Below are 21,929 nucleotides of genomic sequence, written 5' to 3'. Positions count from 1 at the left end.
TCTGAACCCACCCCACAGACTCTAAATATATTATTATTATTTTTTAAAGAACTGTGTTGCCTATGCACAGCATGTGAAATGTTAGGTGTCTGGGTTTTTATTACTGATTTCTTAGGGCTAACTTTGGTTCTACAGAGACGTGTTTCTGTGGTGGTTGGCCACAGTGACACTGAGCACAAATGAGGGGTTATAATTGCAACTTCTTGTTGCTGTTACATAATGACACCATTCTACCTTGTTCCTATGGTAAAAGCAACAAAAGGTAAAGAATGATGGTAGCAGAGATTTGTAACACATTAAGCTGCAGCCTGGGTTAGATACACCCAACTCCCAGTTTTGATGAGCAGGACAACAACTTTTCACTAGATAGTAAGCGTCTCTTTAAGCAAACATCCAGCCCAATAGGCAGTAAAGGCTGGAAAAGTACAGACAACAAGAACAGATAAATATTTGTTTATTTGGTGTAGTATGTGAATTTTACACCAAGATCAAACAACGGCAGGATTGCCTGAGTTCCATTTAATCTGCTTTGACATTTGCTTTCTACCCTGATGGGCCCTGGCCTGTGACACTGTGGGGAGATGTGACCTGGCAGAGTAGGAAAGCAGGATGGACCTTACCCAAAGGAGCATCAAGAACCTTGCTGGCCTTTAGGCTCACAAGCCTTCATGATTTGAACAGGTAGACCGTTGTGACTCTAGGAACACATGACACAAAGAGACCTGTGATAAAGACAACCATGTTTGATGGAGAGGCACCGGATATCTCCCCCTATTCATTGACCTTAGTGAGTCAATGGAAGTCCACCCCTCCCTTTCCCCAAGCCTGTGGTTTTCTTTGGGAGGCAATGACATCTATTTAGGCCATTCCTTTAAGCGACTTGTTAGTGTGAGCAGTGGGAAGATAGCCAGCTTTGAGCAGCTCAAGAACCCTCATCAATGTACTGAGAGACAAACAGAAGAGTGTGCCACTGATTTTACAGCTGAGGAGTTTCAAGTTTTCCCAGGGAAATTAGTGGTGATTCCACACACCCAGGGGTCTGTTATTGGTCTCTGGCTGATTTCCAAAAAGAAAAAATGTTCACATCCCACACCTCCATGACATTAGGTTGCCTTTTTACTAAACCAAGTAGATCTGAATGTAAGCCTTTCACCTTAATTGTCTGATTCCTGGGATACCAGGGGAAAGGTGTTGTCTACAGAGGTGGACAGATAACACCATAGTTCCTGTGGAAGCAGACAGAACACACCCTTCTCCCTCTTTTCTGTGTCTTTAGAAGTAAGTAAGTCACCCAAAGCCAACCCAGAAGTAGAAACCCAGAGAAAAGCCACACAGGGACAAACAATGACTATGCATCAAAACTTCTTTTCCCCAGGCTTCTACTTCTGTCATTGTTTGTCCCTGTGTGGCAATGGGCACACACAACAGTTAGTTGGTGGAATGGGTGATGGCCAGCAGCATTTCTGAGTGTCCACGGGGGAGCAAAAGGGCTCTGCAAAAAGCCAAGTGTTCAACAGAAAACCAGCCTGCCAGAGGAGGAGGGGGCAGGGAGAGCAGGCCTTGGAAAAACTGAATACTGAAGTTTTGGAGCAGGTTGAGAGGTAACAGGAGGGGAACGGTCTCCTCTCCAAGGTGGTCCCATTTTAAATATGTTTTAACCTTCTTACAAAAAGTGGCTCTCTGTGTATGCTTACACACTGCCTGCCAGCCAGCGCTCCCGCCCGCCCTTGCCACCTCCCCTAGGGCAATAGCTGCTCACTTCTGGGTTCCTTAGCACCTGGGCTTCCTGGCATGCTCTCTCTCTCCACCCCTCTCTCTCTGTGTGTGTGTAGGGAAAGACACAGAAGCAGAGAGTCAGAAAAAGAGAGAAAATGAGAGAAAGACACAGAAACACACACACAGACAGAGACAGAAGTAGAGAGACAAGGAGAAAAAGAATGTGAGATAGGAATGGAAACAGAGACAGAGGCAGAGATAAACACAGGGCGAGAGAGACAAATAAAGAGACCTTTAGAGACAGAAAGGGAAAGAAAAAGGAAAATAAAGACAGAGAGGAAATCAAAGAGAGAATGATAAAATAAAGACACAGAAGAAAGGAAGACAGACAGACACACACATACAAGGAGAGAGAGGAGAGAGAAAGAGAGAGAGAGAGAGAGAAACCTTGGAAGAGTCTCCTCAGGACAGACACTGAATGAACAGTGCCTGTGGGGAACAGGAAGTCACTGGAAGTAACAATCCCATGATTTCCTTGAACTTACTAACAAGTGATTAGAACTGGCTTTCCTGTGAAATGGGTAGTAAGCTTTTGCCAGGAGATGCTCTGGTGTCATGTGGAGCTTGCTGTGAGATGAGCTTGTTTCTATCTCCACTGACCAGGCAAGCTCTAGTCTATGGCAGATTTGCACAGCCTACAAAACACACTAAGAATCCCGTTTCTGTGGATGTCGGTTGCGCAGATGGTGAGGGATCCAAATGAAGCTGGTGCGTACACATAGCTGGCTCCCAGAAAACAATGACTATTCACTCTACAGCCATGGTAATTTATTCTTTTAGACACGGTGGTCTTTACAATGTAAAATATTATAAAATGTGACTAGTTCTAGAAGATGACAGTTACGGGTCTCTCCCTGAGACACCTAAAAGGTCTGCCCGGGCAGCCTGGTGTGTTCTTTCACGTGTTGTGACATCAGGCTCCAACACGCTTCAGTATGGGATTTTGCATTTTGTGCTGATGCCTGGATTCACGAGCCCTTGGGATCCATTAACGGAAAGCTGACGGGAACATGAACTTGCTAAGTGCAGTGTGGCTGGGTTTGTTATTCTTTTGCATTTGTTTTGTACGATACGGAGCTCAACAGAGCCCCCATCCCAGCAGTTTTTCAATGACAACTCGGTGATCTGTGACCATCAATTATCATACACAAATGGAAGACGGATGACTATTTTTCTTCTTTGGACCCCCCAAGGTTGTGTGTACTCGGCAGGGAGCAGGACTGTCCAGCAAACAATCCATTTTTCAAGGGTGTCACGCCTTGTGTTTATCACAATTTATAAATGTCTTCCAGCTCTTAGGAAGATGTTTTGAAGCTTAATTAAAATGCAATTTGAAAACATAACCCATCTGCACTGCACGCGCACGCGTTAAGACTTACAGAGACTTGATGCTGGCGGGTCCAGTTGGGAACCGTGTGCATTAATCTTCTGTCAAATCAGCGGCATGCCTCATCCGCACAACTGAGCCCTGTGGGTAACTTCTATGCTGTGTATTCACGGGGAGAGAACCTGATATTTTAAATTCCCCTCCCTTCCTGTGGGAGGTTGCTGTACCCCCAACACAAACCCTTACTTCTTGTGCTTACAGAGCTGGAAAAGTCCCTGTGAAACCAGAGGCTGAGAAACAAAGGGCACTCTGGTGCACAGCAGCTCAGAGCTGCTGCTCCCTGGGCTTCCTGTTACTGGAATGAGAGAAGGGCTTGAGGTGGAAACACCCCAAACTGGGAACCATCTCCTGCCTCCAGCAGAGGCTTTGTTTAATCTGCTTAGTATTTTGAAATCTCCATGACAATTTATTGGACACCTACTGTGTGCTAAGTCTACTGTGTGGTGGTTGGGTGTTGGATATTGAGCAAAGGAGTCTACAAGGGCCAAAAGGGATAGTGTTTGTCTTGAGGAGTGAACCCCGGCACACCGAGGGAGGCAGGATTCTTTGGAATATCACTTTAGTCGCTGGCACTTGGAGTTTTCATTTCGCCTTTGAAGAGCTCAGTTGAGACTTCATGAGTAACCTGGCACCTGGCAGCCCTATAATAGAATCTTTCATGGTCTCCTGTGTGTAAGACTTTCTGGGTCATGAAAGGAAGGGAAACATTGGCACTTGGGATGACTTTCATCCTTAGTTTCAGGAAGTGCTCTAGGAACACTTCCTAGTTCAAGTTCCCAATGTAATCTGCAGCACGTACAGAAGATGAAGGCCCTGCTGGCTTGGCTTCCGTCCACAGTGAACTTTGTGGGCAGAGGGAAAAGTAGCAACTAAACAAACCATAACAAAGTCGCTCTTAAATTCAACTGTAGGGTATCCGAAGGTGACACCTCCGGATGGAATAAGAGGTCTGCAACTTTTTATAAAGGGTTCTAGTTCAGGTGTGTCAAGAATGGTTGGGTGTCCATGTTCAGTATTTAGTTAATGGACAGATACTACAGCATAGAAGACACGACTCCTGTCATCCTCTTGAGCCCAGTGTTTAATGTATTGGAGAGACTTGGATATGGAAACATTGTCTTTCTTTGTGCTTGTGTCAAGTAGACAACTGGGCTTCAGGAGCCTTTAAAGTTGCTTCGAGAAGTCAGAGTTGTGAAGAGTTAGAGACACCCTAGTCATTGTTGTATGCGGTCTTGCCTTCTCTTAAGAAAATGTTGGATTTCTTTACATTTTCAGATTGACACTGTCAGTAGGCCAAACTAACACTTGTAACAAGGAAGATGTCAGTGTTGGCTTTTTAACTTTTTTAGACATGGTACTGTTAACCTGAGATTTTGCTCAGAACATCAGAACCATGTTATAAAGTCAGGAACCATGTTATAAAGACAGCTAAGGAAGCAGAGGAATTGCGTGTGTGTCTTTTGGAGATAACTCTACATTTATGAGTATACTGGGTGTCTGATTAATACCAGAGGAATAAAGATTAAGTTCTCCATTGTCAGAGTCACTTTTTTTTTTTTTTTAATTTCAGAGCACTTAGGTCAATTCATGTTTACCTAAATTGCTGTTGCTTTATGAATATCATCTAGGTCTAAGCAGTAGTGGTACAGAGTCCAATTTGTCACATTTTTTATGTCGTTTCTTAGTCTTATTTTTTGTATTTGTGTTTTCCTAAGGTAATCTTTCTCCCTTTATCTTCCTATCATATTAGTCTACAATTTCATTGTGCACCACTGCCAAGGAAGCCAGGGTGTGTCTAAAGGTAATGATGGGATCGAGACTGCCTTGGTAAAATCAGTGGCAGAAGGTCATGCGTTGCCTCTTTCCTACTCCTATCATTGGGCTACTTAGAAAGATAAACCTTCAAGATGGCTGTACTTAAAGGTACATTGCCAAGTGAGCTCCTCATTGCCAAGTGAGCATTCCAGAAACACATTTTATTTTTTCGTTCCTTTTTTCCTTTTCTTTTCTTCCCCCTCTCTTTCTCTTCTCTCTCATGTTCTCTTTCTCTCTCTCTCTCCCTTCTTTGTTTTTAAAAACAGGGTCACTCTATTAGTCCTGGCTGTCCTGGAACTCACAGGTTGACCTTGAACTCACAGAGATCTGCCTGTCTTTACCTCCCAAGTGCTGTGGTTAAAGATTGTGCCACCATGCCTGGCTTAGAAACACATCTTCCATGAGAACAACGGGCATGGTCTTACCACAGTTTAGACTCTCAGATGGAGTTTTGTAAAATGGGCTATAGCTGTTTGTTGACATTTTTGCAAGGTACTTGTATTATGTATGGCTAATGTGCCATCCCTTGACCTCCCCATATGAAACCATATCTGGCAAAACCACAAGTGAAAACAAGTCCACTGTCTCTTACTTACCTGTCAATATATATTTAGAATTCTTACAAATGGTGGAAAGAATCTCATTTTGAAGGCTATGAAACTGAAGCGACAATATTCATGAAGGCAGCCCAACCCCTGCCATGATTCTCCATTTCTTTTGTTCTCCTTTTTACAACACACGTGGGTTTTGCAACATTTCGTAGTTTCGTGTAGACAGTGTTGTGTTGTTTTCCTGTAATCAGTGCTTTAGTGTGGAAGAACCCTGAAGGACGTCACTGCATTTTACTTCTTAAGTGCCCTCAAACATCCGATAGACATTGGGCATTGACAGATCATTCCTGATCATGTGTATGTTTGGATCATAAGGTCTGGGTTTGGGTTTTGCTTGTGTGTCTTATGCTGAACACGGTTAAAGAACACAACTTCAAGCTGGGTGGTGGTGATAGTGGTGGCACACACCTTTAATCCCAGCACTTGGGAGGCAGAGGCAGGCGGATCTCTGTGAGTTCAAGGCCAGTCTGGTGGGGTAGAGTGAGTTCCAGGACAGCAGGGCTACATGGAGGGACCCTGTCTTGAAAAACAACAGAACACAATTTCACCTGAATGTAGAGAGAGTAAGAGTTAGAGTGACTGATGTTAGAGTGAAGAGCTGGCCCCCTGTGGGGGTGGCAGCATGTGTGCTGTGACACCCAGAGCACCAGGGACTGGGGCTGCAGCAGGGTGGCCCTCACTTCTGAGGCCTTCTGAGTTGTTCTGCAGCTTCCAAACTGCTCTCCTTTTCTAGTAGGAAACCGTAACCAGCAGAATTCCCAAGCATATCTTTGTTATTGTTGTGAATGACAGCAAGCTCTTGCAAACTAAACTTTACATTGGCAAAACTTATTCAGACTCTTAAAGTCTTGGGCCCTCTTCTGTTTGGGTCTTAGCTCTGCACAGCCCTCTTTGACCTTTTCTCCAGACTTCTCTGCTTATTTTCTACTCTTTCTTGTCTTCACTTCAACTTGAAGTCCAGGTTGTCCGGTCATTCTATTGACTTGAACTGAAATATTGGACAGAGTATACATTAAGTGATTTTTAACTAAAAGCTAATGTGAGCATGTTGGAATAGATGCCCATATCAACATATTAAGCTTAGGACAGTATTCAAGTAGAATTTAAAAAGTTATGTTCCTCAGATTGGAAACTTTAAGGGATAAAACTCACATTGTGAGTCGTGGTGTATTTAGATTATATTTTATTAGACATTCTTTACAAATTTAAAATATTGCCATTTTTACATGCACAGAAGGAAATCAGTCTAGATAATTATATTTCAGCATTCATTAAAATCAACCACAAATAGAGACACTTTTTCATCTCAAATTCATCAACATACTTGATATGTATACCTAAAGTGCATTATTTTACAAAAAAATAGAGTCAGCAGCACCAAGATACATTTACAAAATAAATACATCATTTGACAAAATAAATTATGGTAACAGTGATAATAATAATTGGATTAGCCTTGGCAAAAAAAAAAAGAAAAAAATATTCACATGACCAATGTGCAGTTTCTTGGGGAGAGACAGTTTGGATCCCAATGCATTTACAGTCTGTACAGGCAATAAATATGTCTAATACTTTCCATATGTTTACTATTACAAAATCCTGTAATGTGTCCTTGGAAGATCTGCGATGAAAGTTTCAATGCGTCCTGCGAAGACAAGAAAGGGGAAGAGAAGAGGTTACTCTCCCTACAGACTGGATAACTTGCAAGGAGGAAGTGAGTGAGAGTTGCAGGATTCAGTGGGAAGAGAGGACCTCAGGCCTCAGCCTGTGGAAGGTATCTGTCTCAGGAGCCTCAGCTATGGCTGGAGTCCTTGATCCAACCAAAAGCTCAGCGTGGTACAGATAAACAAAAGGGGGGGGGGCGGTGAATATCTAACTATAGTCAGTTGGAAAATGAGAGCCACACTGCCGGCCAGCCTATCAGGAAAGCGCTCTGTGAAGAGCTGGAGATGAAGCTAGGCTGGGGCACCCGACACTAGCACTCCTCACTTGGAAATTAATTTCCCGGCAATATCTGACTCGAGGGACCCCGAGCTCCTTCATTCTGCGGGGTGCTCACGTAGCTGTGATGGGGTGAGAGGGCAAAGCTGGACACACACTGGAGGTGTGATTAGAGAGATGGCACACGCTGTGGACCATCGTGCGACGACAAGACCTGTCACTTTCGAGCGGCCTTTACACATTCATATTGGATTTAATCATCAGAGACAAAACTAATAATTATCTGTCTCTCCTGTTTTGGTTTGTTTGAATGAATTTTTCAAAAGAAACAAAAAACCTTTCTTTCTTTCTTTCTTTCTTTCTTTCTTTCTTTCTTTCTTTTTTTTTTTTTTTTAAGAGAGGTTTTCGCTGTATATCCTGGCCTCCCAAGCACTGGGATTACAGGTGTGTACCACCACACTCTACATAAGAGTCTATTTTAAGTGATTAGCTGCCTAGGAATAAATGGAGTTACCATTGCTCTGCCTGTGTGACTCTTCAGTTAGTGCCGAGGCTCGTGTGTTTTCTAATTAGTGTGTTAGCAGTGACAGTGTTGGGGGAGGGTGTTCTGGGAGCTTTTGTGCTCTCTGCAAAGTCCATCTCAGTGAATGAACACATATTAGTTCCTAAGGAAACGGTTTCAGAGTAGGCGTTGATTGTGTCATTAACAGGCGGATGTGTGGGTGGAGACCCTATGCTGTAGACGTGTGTGGGCGTGGGAGTCAAAAACTCTTGACCATTTTGGAGTGTCACACTGCAACTTAAAGAAAGAAAAGTTGCCGGATGTGTGGGATGCCTTAAGGGGCTGACTCTACACCAGTAGTTTTGGTTGGAATATTTAAACAGCCCCAAAGTGAGGGAAAAAAAAAGAGAGAGAGTTTAAGATGAATATTTGAGCTGGGTGGATGTTAGCACTAAAGCAAAATAAACAAATAAATAATACTTCAAAATTCACTAATTTATATGTTGCCCTGACTAAAATGTGTCTTACTAATTGGCATTTATTGAGTTGAGTTAAAGGGTAACAAAAGTGGGAATTAACAGTATTTTGAACAATTATTTTTCTCAAAAAGAAAGGAAGAGGGAGCAACATATCAAGGACTAATTTTTTACCCTATCTAGGCTTTACTTGGAAAAGCCAAATAAAACGTATCACATGGCCAGCATGAAAGTAGGTGTGTGTGTTTCTGTGTATCTGTGTGATAATAGAGTTTTAGCTTTTTTGACCACTGAAAAATTTTCCTATCTTTCTAACTTAGTATTTTCCAAGTCAAAACATGATTTTTCAGTAAATGAGTCCCTACTGCATCTGGGCATTTCATATTGTACATCAAAGTTTTTTTAAATGCAATCTTAAAACTTAAAACTTATATAATTGCTTTGAACAGTGTGTGTGTGTGTGTGTGTGTGTGTGTGTGTGTGTGTGTGTGTGTGTGTGTGTATGTACTTAAATTTCCCTGGTAGTTATCTTTTAAGAAACTATATAATAATATATACTAAAGCTCACACCTGCTGCCTTGTCAAACCTCTAAGTCATCACACAGCAGCAATGTTCTTAAGGGGTTGGTCTCTTGGGTTCCTTTAAATATTTACACTGAAGATTTCACCTGCATTCCCCTGTCTGCGTGTCCCTGCTTATTCTGAGCAGGGCACTCGCGGATCTTACTCTTCTCTACACAGGGTGTGGTGACTGCTTTTAGCCTATGCCTGGATTTGCTTAGGACACAGCCTCATTTTCACTAGATGCATTTTAATGAAGTCTTAGCCCTGGGCATAAGAATTCATGAGCATTGATTGTCAGTAATTTTTCAGATACCCGAAGACCAGTGCAAACTTTAAAGGAAAAAGGTGTTCAAGAAAATCATTTACGCTTCTATCTTTCTGGTTCCAATATAGACATATGTGTACTGTGAGGTAATTGATGAAAGTGGGGTGTGGGCATAGAGACTTTGATTTAGTTATAAACATATATATTATATTTATGTTTTAAAGTACAGCGGGTATGTCAGTGAGTCAGGTCCCTTTAGCCAGTTGCAGAATAGACTATGCTAGAATTCTTGAATACTGTTGCACATTGAATAACGAATCTGCAATGTATTTAATGTTACTGCTGCTTTGCTTTCTTTTCTTAGTGGATTTTTCAAGAGAGAGAAATGATGGGTTAGGGTTAGGGTTAGGGGCCCCGCCCCCTTGAGATCTATAATGAGATCATGAATTTCATATGATGTGTTCCTGAATGGCTTCCCTCTTTCTCAAACCCCACAGAAGTTCTATACTGAGACATCAAAAATCAAAAACAAAAACAAAACCACCCCCAGCAGATTCTGTCAGTGGATGTACACGGAGAAGTCTGTGCCAACACAGCACTTGCTCTAGGAAATGGGGAACTGGATTTACCCTAACTCTGTTTGTAGGGAATACTGACAGTCCCAGAATTTGAGAGGCTGGGGCAGGAGGATTGCTTTGAGCTCACAGTCAGACTGGGCTATGAGGAAGACCCTGCCTCAGGAACAAAACAAACAAAACCAGAAGGGAGGAGGGAAGGGGAAAGAGAGGAGGGAAGGGGGAACAGGAGAGGGGAGAAAGGGGAGAGGAAGGAAGGAGGTAAAGGAAGAGGAGTTCTGGAAGGAAGGAAGGAAGGAAGAAGGAAGTAGGGAGGGAAGGAAGGAAGGAAAGAGGGAGGGAAGGAAGGAGGGAGGGAAGGAAGGAGGGAGGGAAGGAAGGAAGGGAACAAAGTTGACTGGGCCAGAGGGAGAGAAGTAGAGAAATTACTCTGTTTAGTTTAATAAAGAATAAGGCTTGAGTGTGGCTTGTACTGGTTTTAAATCATGCAGCCAGGGATCAAGTACAGAATTGGAGAAGGCGTTGGGTCCCTTGGACCAAGGCAGAGGGAGGCAGGGGGACCCTACTGAGCACAGCCCTGGTACCTTGAGCTGGGCTCCAGCGAGGTTCTGGAGGTATGAGGCCGGGGTCCTCCAGCAGGCCACGCCCAGCTGTGCCTGGCCAGGCAGACCTAGTCCTTCGCTTCTTCTTCTCCTGCTCCTTACGCTGCTTCCCGGGTTTGCTTTTCTTCTTCTTCCCAGGCGTTTTGAGGGGCTGATCTTTGTAGGTCTCCACCTTGTTGGTTTCCTGAGTTAGGTATCTGCCCTCATCGTCTGACCCAAACCGCACAGGGTGGTTTTTGGTGTTGGGAGCAGGCTTGGAGTTGGGGGACACCTCCGAGGTAGCTCTGATTTCAGCTGTGTGGATCTCAGCTATCAGGTGGTGGAGGAAGAACCGGCGGCGCAGGTCTTGGATGGACTTGCCCTTGTCGTGCAGCAGCTGATGTTCCGACACTGCGCGTTTGCTGTCAGGAGAGAGGACAGTGTCAGTAGAGGCCACCGGGCCCTGCCAGCTGGTCCCTGGCGGGAATAAGCTGGGGAGGAGTTGGCTTCTAGAGTAGGGAAGGGGAGATAGGAAGGGGAGACCTAGGAGCCAGTCCCCAAGTCTCACCATGGTGGGAACAGGAGCATTTGGTCTACATGGGGGTCATCTGTATAAAGAGGTCATCAAATTCAGCTCCCACACCTACTAAAAACACCGTGACTAGGTTATGCTTAGACACAGGCAGAAGCGAGACTCAGTCACACAGCTCTTGCTCAGCATGTGCAAAGCCCTGGATTCTGTCTTCCGCACCAGAAATACATAATAAAGAATAAAATAAAATGTTGTTCTGATGAGTTACTGCAGAAAATCTAGCTAGGAGATGGACCCTAACCATGAACATCTAATCACACTTCACAGAATTGTGTTGCAGAAACAAACACAGGTGTCCACCTCCCTGCTTTTCTGGGATAGATCCCATTCCAGGAAATACAAATGAAGTTGCTCCAAGCTTATACACACAGTCACACGGACACACACAGATACTCAGACACACACAGACCACAGACACATAGACACAGACACACAGACATACACACACAGATACTCAGACACACACACACAGACCACAGACACATATACACAGACACACGGACACACACAGATACTCAGACACACACAGACCACAGACACATATACACAGACACACAGACATACACACACAGACATACACACACACAGAGACACACACACACATAGACACAGACACACACACACACACACACACACACACACAGACACACACACACACACACACACACACACACACACACAGACACACACACACACACACACACACACACACACACACACACACACACACACACACACACACACACACACACACACACACACACACACACACACACACACACAGACACACACACACACACACACAGAGACACACACACACACACACACACACACACACACAGACACAGACACACACACACACACACACACACAGAGATACATACACACACAGAGAGATACACAGATATAAACAGACATAGACACACAAACACAGAGTCACACACAGACCCCCCCCCCCACAACAGATGAACACATCAAGTGTGAGAGTGGGAGGTAAGAAGGCAGAGAGAGGACTAGGACTGACTGAAAAGGAAGGCTGTCTAGGGAACCATGGGGCCAAGATGCAAGAGTATGACATGTATGATTCGTCACCTGGGGCCTGTGCATGAAGGTGGAGGGAAAGGGGACGAAATAAGGAGTAGAAGGAGGTCTGTCTCCATATCCCTGTGCCTCAGTGAGGTCTCTCTATTCCTTTGGTACTTCAGTGTTTTCTTTTTAATTTAAAATCTCGGGGCTGAGAATGATGGGGGGCACCTATAATTCCAGTGCTTGGGAAGCTGAACCAAGTAGATTTCTTTGAGTTTGAGGCCACCTATATGCTAGGATGACAAACATTACTGCTGTCACACCAGGCACCAGGCTTGCTTCAATTTACACATTCTTATATTCTTTCTTTCCTCTTCCTTCCTTCCTTCCTTCCTTCCTTCCTTCCTTCCTTCCTTCCTTCCTTCTTCCTCTTTTTTTTTTTTTTTTTTTTGACAGGCTACCCTGGAACTCTCTATGAATCTCAGCCTGGGCTTAAATCCCTCTTTAGCCTTCCAAGTGCTGGGATCATAGGTGTGCACCACCATCTAAAGCTTTTAATTAAGCCAAACCCCAGTCTCCGCCAGCTGACCAGCTGTCTGGAATGGCTTCTCTCAGAAGTATCTGAGTGTATTTCACAGGCTCACTTCATAAGCCTTCTTCCTTTACTCCTCCAAGACTGTTTGGGGACCTTTATGCCTTTCAAATAAAATTCCACCAACCCCTCAGAGAAACAGGGGGATAACAGGCAGCTTCATTAGGCCCATTTTAAAGACGGGAAAGGTCAAGTGTGGAGAGGAGATGACTTTCTCTAGTCCAAATGAGGAAAGCTCACAAAGAAGGGCTCCGATTCTTGAAGGTCAAGGCTGTCTTTTTAATGCCCCAACACTTTCTTGAGCCCAAGCAAGACAGAAGCAAGTTACCACAGAGGGAGCAAGGAGTGTGGGGCCCAGCATAATAGACCCCATGACTATAGGCTGACCACACGGAAACTGATCATAACCCTTGAAGACCAACTCCACTGAAAGTTGATTTTATCACCAAAATAAGAAGATAGCATTCTCAGAGCTTGGGTTATTGTGGGGGTCGGGTGGGGTCAGAATGCCAGCTTCCTTGCAGTATTTTGGTATGGGGACTGACTTTAAGTCATATAGCTTGTTAAAAAAAAAAAAGACATGACTTCATGGAAAGGAATTTAACAGGAGCCTGGTTTAAATGAGGCATGAAGGCGGCTCCCTTCCTTTCTAAAGGTGCCGCATGTGAACAGATTAAAACTCTTGTACTCTGGTAACAGTTAGTAATCTGGAAACTTTTAATAGGCTACAAATTTGAGGTTTGGGTACAATGTATTTATATCCTCTAATAACAATTTTTAAAGGACAGGATTGCTCTAACAAGGCTCTCAAGGCACTCCACTTTAGTATCTTTTACCAAAATATTACACTGAAAAGAAATTTTTTTTTTTGCTGATAGTTAATCTTCCTAAGGTCTTTTATTTCTTTCCCAATTCCTGGCTGTTGTCCTTCTTATGTTCAAGTTTATTATACAGCTCAATTCTATCTGAACTTGGAGCCAAACCTTTAGTGGTTGGTCTGTTTGAATCAAGTCACCATTGCCCCTGTCTCAGTGACTGGCATGGGTGTCTGTCATCTTGGCCAGCCTGGCTACTGTGAGTCATGGCACCTTCACAACTCAAGAGCTGTACTTTCCCAGGATGGTTCTCATGGGAAATGCAACACTAGTCTACCCTTGTGTTTTATAAAACTTGAATATCAACGGTGTTTGTTGCTTCTCCCATGAGATGCAAGATCTTTGTCTTGTTTTGAGAAGATACTGTTAGCACAGTGAAAAACACATTTAAATTTTTTCTCTGGTGTGTATTTTTGCTAGATAGCTGGGAATGACCCTGATCCTCCTGCCTCTACCTCTCCAGTGCTGGGATTATAAGGTACATTACCATGCCTAGTTTACACGATGCTGCGAACTGAACCCATGGGTTCACACATATGAGGCAAGAACCCTATTATCCGAACCACTCACTCTGAGGCAGTCTAGAAAACACAAATTTTCTTAAATGCTAAGTTAGACAAGTGACTTAACATCTTAAATATAACTGCCTTTGACACACTGTGGCCACACATATCTGTCTGAGAAATTGCATTAGAGAGGTGGAAAAACACAGCAATATCTTTATCATCCATGGAAAATAAGGTCCATAAAATGATCTACTTCTAAAGTAAAAGATGACTCAGCTAATGGACATGAACAAACAGCATGCACCTTGGATGTGAGGAATACACTAAGGGGTTTTCAATGTAGATAACTCTGAAACACGTTAACTGCAAATACGACACCAGTCATTATCTGTTACTCATGAAATCTGTAGACATTTCATAGCCCAGTGGCTCACATGGATCTTATTACAGACCTAAGAAAAATAAGTCCATTATGCTTCATCATCTTCATAGATTATTGTTACTAAAAAAAGACAAAAAATGGGCAAAATATTTAACAGAGATAACTTGAACTTTAGTCAAAAACATAGCTTCTCTGATAGATAGAAAAACCACTCTCAACAGAGTTTCCAAGGAGGGAAATGAAGTTTCTAAGGAGCTGTCAAGAATGGGAACAGCAGTCATGGAAATTTCTCTGCCGGCAGCAGCTTGGGTCTGCTGATGTGAGAGGATGGGGGATGCACTAGAAGTCTGAGAAAGTTCTGTGGTCCACAGAGGACACAGAGTTAGGGTGTTAGAGTTAGTGTGACTCACAACACTCCCTTCCAACCCGATGACTCAGTAGAAAGTTATGCCTTCATTATGTGGAGTAGACCCAATCTAGCCTAAGCAAGACAGTCAACTGATGCCTCAGGCTTCTCCATGTCCTGGGGTTCCCTTGCTAAGTCAAATGTGGAGGAACCACTAGCCACTGTGTTCATCCACACAAGGGCATCCATTCACCCCAACTTACAGGTCACCTTTAAACATCTTAAGATGGACACTTATTATACTCTTATCTCTAAAGGATAGACTACTCCTATCTCTAAAAAGGTAACAATCTCTAGCTTTAAAAAAATCAATACATCTTAAATAGTGTCCCTAAAATTGGATATTATATGGTTTGGTGGTGAGTTAAAATTTTTTTCAAGGAACTAACCTGATCGTGGGAATAGCAGGTAAATGTTTTGTCCATCATAAGAATGTACTGTTGCTTGGCAGCCATGCATTAAAAAAACTGACTATTTTTTTAAAAACTCCAGTTGGCTGTGATGATCTAATAAAAAATTTCTTTTGCCAATGATTTCAACTCCCTTGAAAAACCGCAGTGTGATATGATAGGCTATTAGCCATTAGGTACGTGTCTCGTAGTTTTATAACCATAGCTAAGTGTAAGCATTTCACTGCAATACTGTATTTCACATATAAACAGAGCAGAGACCCCGGCTGCCAAATGGTTCCTGATAGGTAGCTTTGTAAGGTGCAACAAAGAAAGAGTTAAAAATAGCTATAAGGACAGCTTAGTGCTATTTTTATGCTGTCATTGTAGACTCAAGCATGGCTCATTTACTTTCTCAAAAGAGAAAATAGGTATTAAGCAACTTTAAAGAAAAAGTTGGCATTGTTCCAAGACAGAAATTCTTAGCCAAATAAATACAGTATGTAAGTGTGCTTTTTTTTTTTTTTTAAAAATCCAGTTCATCTGTATTTATATTTGGATGCTGGGTAATTGAATTTCACACAAGTCTCAAAAATGAGCGAAAAGTCTGAAGACAACTTTCAGAAACAGCCAGCAGAACACTCACTCTTGGGACACAATACTGCTTTATCACCAGTACAATGTTCTACACAATTCGCCTTAGGAGATTCAGAATAGATTTTCATTCTGGTGCCAAGATCCAGACATGTCTAAAGTAATTTCATTTAAAGATTTTTCTGCTGAACTAATAAGAATAGACCAAAAGCAGGCACAGAACAGTTGCCTTTTTGTACACCCTTGGGAATTTACAAGAAGCACCAGGAACCTGCCTGTTAATATTAGGTAGATATTGCTGCTTCTATTGTGAGGTGAGCAAGTCCCCCTTAATGCCTTCTCCAGAGTCAAACTCTGTTCGGTTCTTAAACTTTATGGTTTTCCCATCCTGAACACTGAACTGAGTCTGCTGCTCAGAGAGCAGCTCAAAGACGCTGTTACATATCCGTCGATGAACTGCTATGCCCAATATACTATGAAGACAGCCAGACTCAAGCACACCTACAACTTTCCAAGCACCACAGTGACATTTTGCCGGTGTACTTACATGTATGCTTATCTCAAAGTCAAAATCGCTCTTCTTAAAAAAGGAAAAATCAACTGAGAATGCCCAAATGCAAGCTTTCAGCCCACAATGCAAATATTTCTACTCTGGGTTAAAGAACCGTTAGCAATAATTCCAGGAAAAAGAAAGTTTCCACGCCTAAAGTCCATTTTGGAGGCAAGCACGCCCTCCTTCCTGAATGATATCGATACTAAAGTTGGAAGTTTGCCACTGAAAAGTTGCTACTACTAAATTATATAATATGCTTCGTTATGTAACACAGTCCTGTTTTATATGCTTAAAATTATGTCATTCATAATAAAACTAGACACAGGGTTTTTGATTTTCACACACAAACTGCCACCCACATTTAGACATCTCCACGCGCGCGCACACAAGCACACAAACGGCTCCTGGATCCCTGGGCTTTCTGCTGAGTTTCAGAACCTCCCTGGGCCGGTAAAGCAGTCTTGGTGGTTCTCCCTGCAGGCTGAGATCTTGCCGGCAGAGATTCAGGGAAAGGCTCCCTCTTATGGAAAGGCGCACCAAACTTCTCTTTTGCCTGTCTGTTGAGGTGTCTGGCCAGTTTCTACAGATGACTCTCCTGAGCTCAACCCCTTGGTAGCAGGTACCGCGGGTGACTGTGTCAAACAGGCTGGGAGCATCAGCGACGGCTCCGAGCCCTGGGCATTGGGCATGGCCCCAGCCTGGCCACCTCTGGCACTGGCCCGTCCCCACCCTGCGATCCGGGAGGACCCAGTACTTACAGCCTGCGGCTGAGCCCCTCCACGGAGCGCCCGCAGGAGGGCATGGAGTAGCTGAGCAGGAACACCAGGACGCTCCACTGCCGAACCAGCCTCCGCAGCATCTTGCCGCTCTGGGACCTGCAAGAGTGGAACCTGAGGGTCAGTCCCAGCTCTCCATCTCTTCCTCGCACTGCCCCGCTCCCTCTTCTGGAAGCCCGTGGCTCCCCAACAGCCACTCCAATGTCGAGAGCATCTCACAAGTTACAAAGAAAAGGAAAACAAGAAAAAGAAAAAGAAAGCAAAATCAAAGTTTCTCTGAAGCCCCCTGAGCACTTACTTCTGTAGGAATCAGCGCCTCCAACTGTGCCTCTCCCAAACCACACAGGCAAAAAGGGACCCGAGAGGGGAAAAAGCAACCGGAGAGCTTCCTCTGAAAGAAGAGTGAAAACCGGAGTGTTTTACATAGGCTTCGGGGATGCGTGGCGCGTTGCCGTGGCTCCCATAGCAATGTCTAATTAGTCTTGGCGGCAGCGGTCTGGGGTTCCTGGGGCAGGGCAAACCCCTTCCTCAAACGCAAGTGTCCCGCGGGAGTCAGCTGCCCTGCGTTCCGGGACTCTGGGTGCACAGCCACTTGCGGGAGAGCGCGTATATATACATAGCTGTCGGTCTACCTCCTCCGGTGGGCTGGTTGCTTCCGGAAAGTTGATTCCACAACGCCCTTGAACAAGTTGCAGGCGCGCGTGTCGTGGATGCGAGGGCCAGGTGGCCGCGAGGGCGGGTTCCGGCGGTGGGGCGGAGCGGCCCAGCTGGGGCGGCGCAGGTTGGAGAGGAGCTGCGAGCCCAAACCAAAAAGGTTCACACGCTCTGGGGCCAACCTGCTGAGAAATGAGCTAGTCGCAAAGAGGTGGCGCCCGAGGAACGCGCGCCGGCGGAGCAAGGGCGAGCTGGCCGGCGGGGGCGGGGAGCACAGGGGAGCCCGAGCCACTGAGCCCCACCCCAGCCCCAGCCCCAGCCCCGCGTGGGCCGATCTGAAGCTCTCTTCCTCGTGACCCGGCCTACTGCCGCCTGAGTTGCAGGTCCGGGAGCCCAGGTCGCCAAGGACGAGCAAAGCGGGAGACCCGGTGGCCTGAGACTTCCAGGAGTCCCAAGCTCGCCTGCAAGCTGGCACTCCTGAAAGCCAGTATTCCTGCCTGGCCTGGCTTGGCCTTCTCCTGGGGAGGGGACTGTGGGCTGGCATCCAGGAGAGCAAAAGCGATTTCTGGGCCTTGCTGTTTGGGAAGGGTTGGGGAGCATCACATCTGGAGTGGGTCCAAGAAAGAGTTCACGGACAAGGATGAAGACCCTCTTTGGGATCGCAGAGGACAGGGAGCGCGCACTAAGTCCTTCTTACCCATCCTTCCTCTGAACCTTCTCTCTGCCCTGCCGTAGATTGACCAGATGAATTCTATCCCAGTGGCTTCAGCTTCTCAATTCTGCTGGGCTGCGGAGAAAGTTGAGTTACTGGGTCTTAACACACAGGAAAGGGTCCAGCGGTGTGGGTGTGGATACCGGTTCCCCCAGGTCCTAGATCCTGCAGTTTGCCTTCTAGACAGCCTTGTTGGTAGGTTTCATCTGTTCCTATAGGAGGCTAGTGTGATTCAGACGTTTAAGATGATTGGGAGTCTGACTGTTGTCAGGCCTGGGCTGCCGCCCCCCCCCCCCCCATGCACTGCAGACCTCTAGATGGGCGAAGCACGGACTTCTCATCCATCCCTGCCCCCAGGCACTGCTGCAGTCCAGCAGTTAAGGCTTCCAGCTGTCTTGGGTGGGGTCGCCTCTCATCAGAAGTCCTTGTCTCTCTCTCCCTCGGTTCCTTTAAACTTCATACTTGTAAAAAAAAAAAAAATTGGCTTCCTCCCACCTTAAAAAGAAAACGGGGAATTTCCAGAACTTCCTTTAAGTGGTTGAGAATTTGTGACTGTTAGCCAGTTTGCATGAACAGACAACCTTTGAACCTGTAACACTTTGTGATAGCCCCTCCCCCAAAGATGCTGGAGCCCTAGTTGTGAGAGCTGAAGTGGGGGAGGACCTGGGAGAGGAAGAGAAGGGACTCACAAATGGGCCATTCTGTTGAGGTTCTTGAGACTCGTTTAACGTCAAAATGATAATATTTGCTTCCACACCAAGGGAAAAAAAAAATCCAAAGGTACTTTGCCAAGTCTCGAATTACTCTGACTTAAAAAGAAATCTATCCTCCCTCAACAAAAGGTTGAAATAAAAACTAGATTCAAAATACTAAGTGGCTTATGTTGTGCATACATCCTGCATGCTGGCACACACTGTGAGCTAAAGGCTGAGACCTGTACATTGCTTAGCTTTGTGATGCTTTTTCCTAATTAGACAAAATTGACCCCCTTCCTTCCCCCTCCTTTCTCTGTTCCTTCATCCACTCACTTTTCTGATATTAAAGGGGAAAAAAAAACAAAAAACGTCATCCTCTACGCCATACATGAAAAAGAAACTACAGAGAAAATATAGACACAGGGCAAATAAAGTAGCCTTATCTCCTCAGAATCCTAGCACTTCCTCATGCTGTATTGCTTCACCTTTTCCTTGAGTTACAAGCTCTGACTGAAGATGGGAGAACCTGTCAGTCTCTTTTAGAAATGTTTGTTCTGCAAAATCAGGTTTATAATGAATTAAAAACTTCTGTGAGTGGTCTTTTCAATTATTAGAAAAGAGGGCCAGCCTCCGGGTGGCCCGAGCTCATTTCTTGCTGAAGTTTTTGAATTGATGTTGAATTTCTTGAGCAAATTCCCTTCAGCATCTACCCAACACCTGATCCTTTTGCCTTGGCTACATAGGGCATTTTCTGACATCATGGTCTAACTCCTGATCCTGCTGAGAACACAGACAGTGAGGAAGCGCCCAAGAACCATGGGAGCCCAACCTTCAGGCTTATGAACAGGTCGCATGCCTGTGCCTGACCAAGTGAGGGGCTTGCTTCCTGTCACACAAATGCAGCATGGCATACAGGAGGACCCCAAGGCCTGTCCGTGCTGGTCCACACTTACAGAGCACCCAGCTCCAGAGCAGTCTCTAGGCCCCCCTTCCTAGCTCCAGAGCAGTCTCTAGGCCCCCCTTCCTAGCTCCAGAGCAGTCTCTAGGCCCCCCTTCCCACCCCCCAGTTGGCAGTTTTCCAAACCCAGCTCTGAAAAAAGGGTCCCACATCTCATAAGTTCATGCTGATCACCAGTTTATAGGTATTACCTGCATGTTTCCTCTTTGGAAAGAAACAAACAGAAAACTCGAAGTTGTCTAGGTACTCTGTCTTTCCTTCCTCTGTCTGCCTTTTTGGGTTAAACAAAAGGAAAGAAATAAACATTAGATACCTGTTTGAGTCATGCACTTGGATTTAGGATTAGCAACAAGATCTCACATATGTCTGCCAGTAGTAGTTCCCAGGCACAAAACCAAACAAATACACACATTTTTCCTTTCCTTTGGCCACTTTGCTATTGACTAAGAGAAGTTACCACTTTGATAGGGTCCTCATTTGATTCCATGGGATTGTAGCTCTGATGACAAGCTTGCTGAGGCAGGAGGAGGAAGAGGAGGTCAAAGGTCAGCTGACCTCAAGGTTGCAGAAAGGACAAGGAATATGAGGTTTGCACATCCATAGGGGAGGAAGCATTTTCTCAGGAAGGACTTGTAGTTAGGTGAAGACGACACTCTGCTAATACCTTGAAGGCTGCTCTGGGGAAGGGCTGAGCAGGCTGTGGTGATCCTTCTTTTGTTAGAAAAGTGGACACCACAAGGACAGTGCTCTGTTTTCTCCAATCAGGACCTGGAAACCCACCCAGGAGACACCTATCCATCCAGACACACTCCTGGGTGGAGTCCAAGATGGTTCGAGATGGAAGATGGGCTCTCAAGGTTCCACACTGTGTACCTTCATACCCATGGCTAGCAAGATACACCCAAGGAAGGAGAGGGGAGAAGAGGGGGGAGGGGAGAGAGAGGGGGTGGGAGGGGAAGGGTAGGGAGAGGGAAAAGGAGAGGAATGGGGAGGAGGAGAGGGAAAGAGGGAGGAGAGGGGGAGAAAGGGAGAGAGAGAGGGAGGGGAGGGCAAGAGGGAGAGGGAGAGAGAACTTAGCATTTGGCCTGCTGCTCACTGGAAGCCCTTTGCTGAGTCAAGTTCTTGGCTCCCCTGAGCAGACAGCTCTGGACTTGCATGTGACCACAAAGAGGCTTCGGATACACCCTTGTTCAAAGGACAACCCACAATCAGAGCACCTCTTGCCATGCCATTGAAACTTGTACCTGTGGCCCAGTTCCGAGTGAACCTGGTGACCCCACTGGGTTGCTTAGAAGACCTCATGCCCAGGTGATCCTGGGACTTTAGAACATTTACCTCCCCAACCCCATTCTCTGTTCCCCTGGTAAAGCTGGGCAGCCAAGTGGGTCAGGTGCCTACCATCTCAGGCAGGAAGACGTCCAGATATGGGCTTGTAGGTGAGGCCTCAAATCTGTTTTGCTTTTAGCTGCTAGTTGTATGGCTCTGGGGCCTGCCTACTTTTCCTAGAGTGTTTGTCAGAACTATGGCCATGACAGGCAGAGCACGGCCTCCTCTCTGGCTTCTTCTGGGTTTGTGGGACAGATACAGCAAGAAGAGACCAAATATCCTCCGGAAAGAAACATCATAGGCAGGGGGTGGAGGGGCTGGGAGCGTCATTGCAGCAGCAGAGTGGTGTCGTGCTCACACCCTTGTTTCCAAGGAGGAAGCAAGCTTGGATTTCAGGAAT

General features: G+C 45.3%; 2 protein-coding genes across 4 annotated transcripts; both read right to left on the bottom strand.

Annotated features, from left to right (window-relative positions):
• Positions 1-6,755: 6,755 nt before the first annotated feature.
• Pthlh (parathyroid hormone like hormone) lies at positions 6,756-18,002 on the bottom strand. Its single transcript, XM_027430072.2, is given in 5 exon segments — positions 6,756-7,234; positions 10,497-10,536; positions 10,539-10,915; positions 17,167-17,283; positions 17,483-18,002. Coding segments are annotated over 4 exon segments (528 nt in total). The 5' UTR covers positions 17,268-17,283; positions 17,483-18,002; the 3' UTR covers positions 6,756-7,224.
• On the bottom strand, positions 17,484-19,263 carry LOC118237764. Of its 3 annotated transcripts, none has more exons than XM_035448747.1 (3): positions 18,862-19,263; positions 17,817-18,772; positions 17,484-17,575 (listed from the first exon to the last, which is right to left on the bottom strand). In XM_035448747.1, exons 2-3 carry the CDS (start codon positions 18,380-18,382, stop codon positions 17,494-17,496), a joined length of 648 nt encoding a protein of 215 aa, XP_035304638.1. In that variant the 5' UTR covers positions 18,383-18,772; positions 18,862-19,263; the 3' UTR covers positions 17,484-17,493. The 3 variants fall into 3 exon arrangements, with proteins under 3 accessions (XP_035304638.1, XP_035304639.1, XP_035304640.1); XM_035448748.1 differs by having other exon boundaries at positions 17,817-18,762; XM_035448749.1 differs by having other exon boundaries at positions 17,817-18,625.
• Positions 19,264-21,929: the final 2,666 nt, after the last annotated feature.

Source organism: Cricetulus griseus, chromosome 8 (assembly GCF_003668045.3).
Source record: "Cricetulus griseus strain 17A/GY chromosome 8, alternate assembly CriGri-PICRH-1.0, whole genome shotgun sequence".
Classification (NCBI taxonomy): Eukaryota; Metazoa; Chordata; class Mammalia; order Rodentia; family Cricetidae; genus Cricetulus; species Cricetulus griseus.
This window is presented reverse-complemented; position numbering and strand designations above follow the sequence as displayed.

Coding starts and splice junctions, on each gene's coding strand:
- LOC118237764 (XM_035448747.1), bottom strand. CDS start 18,382: ATGCCAGCCCACAGTCCCCTCCCCAGGAGAAGGCCAAGCCAGGCCAGG. Junction 17,576..17,816: donor CAACCAGCCCACCGGAGGAG/GTAGACCGACAG, acceptor CTCTTCTTTCAG/AGGAAGCTCTCCGGTTGCTT.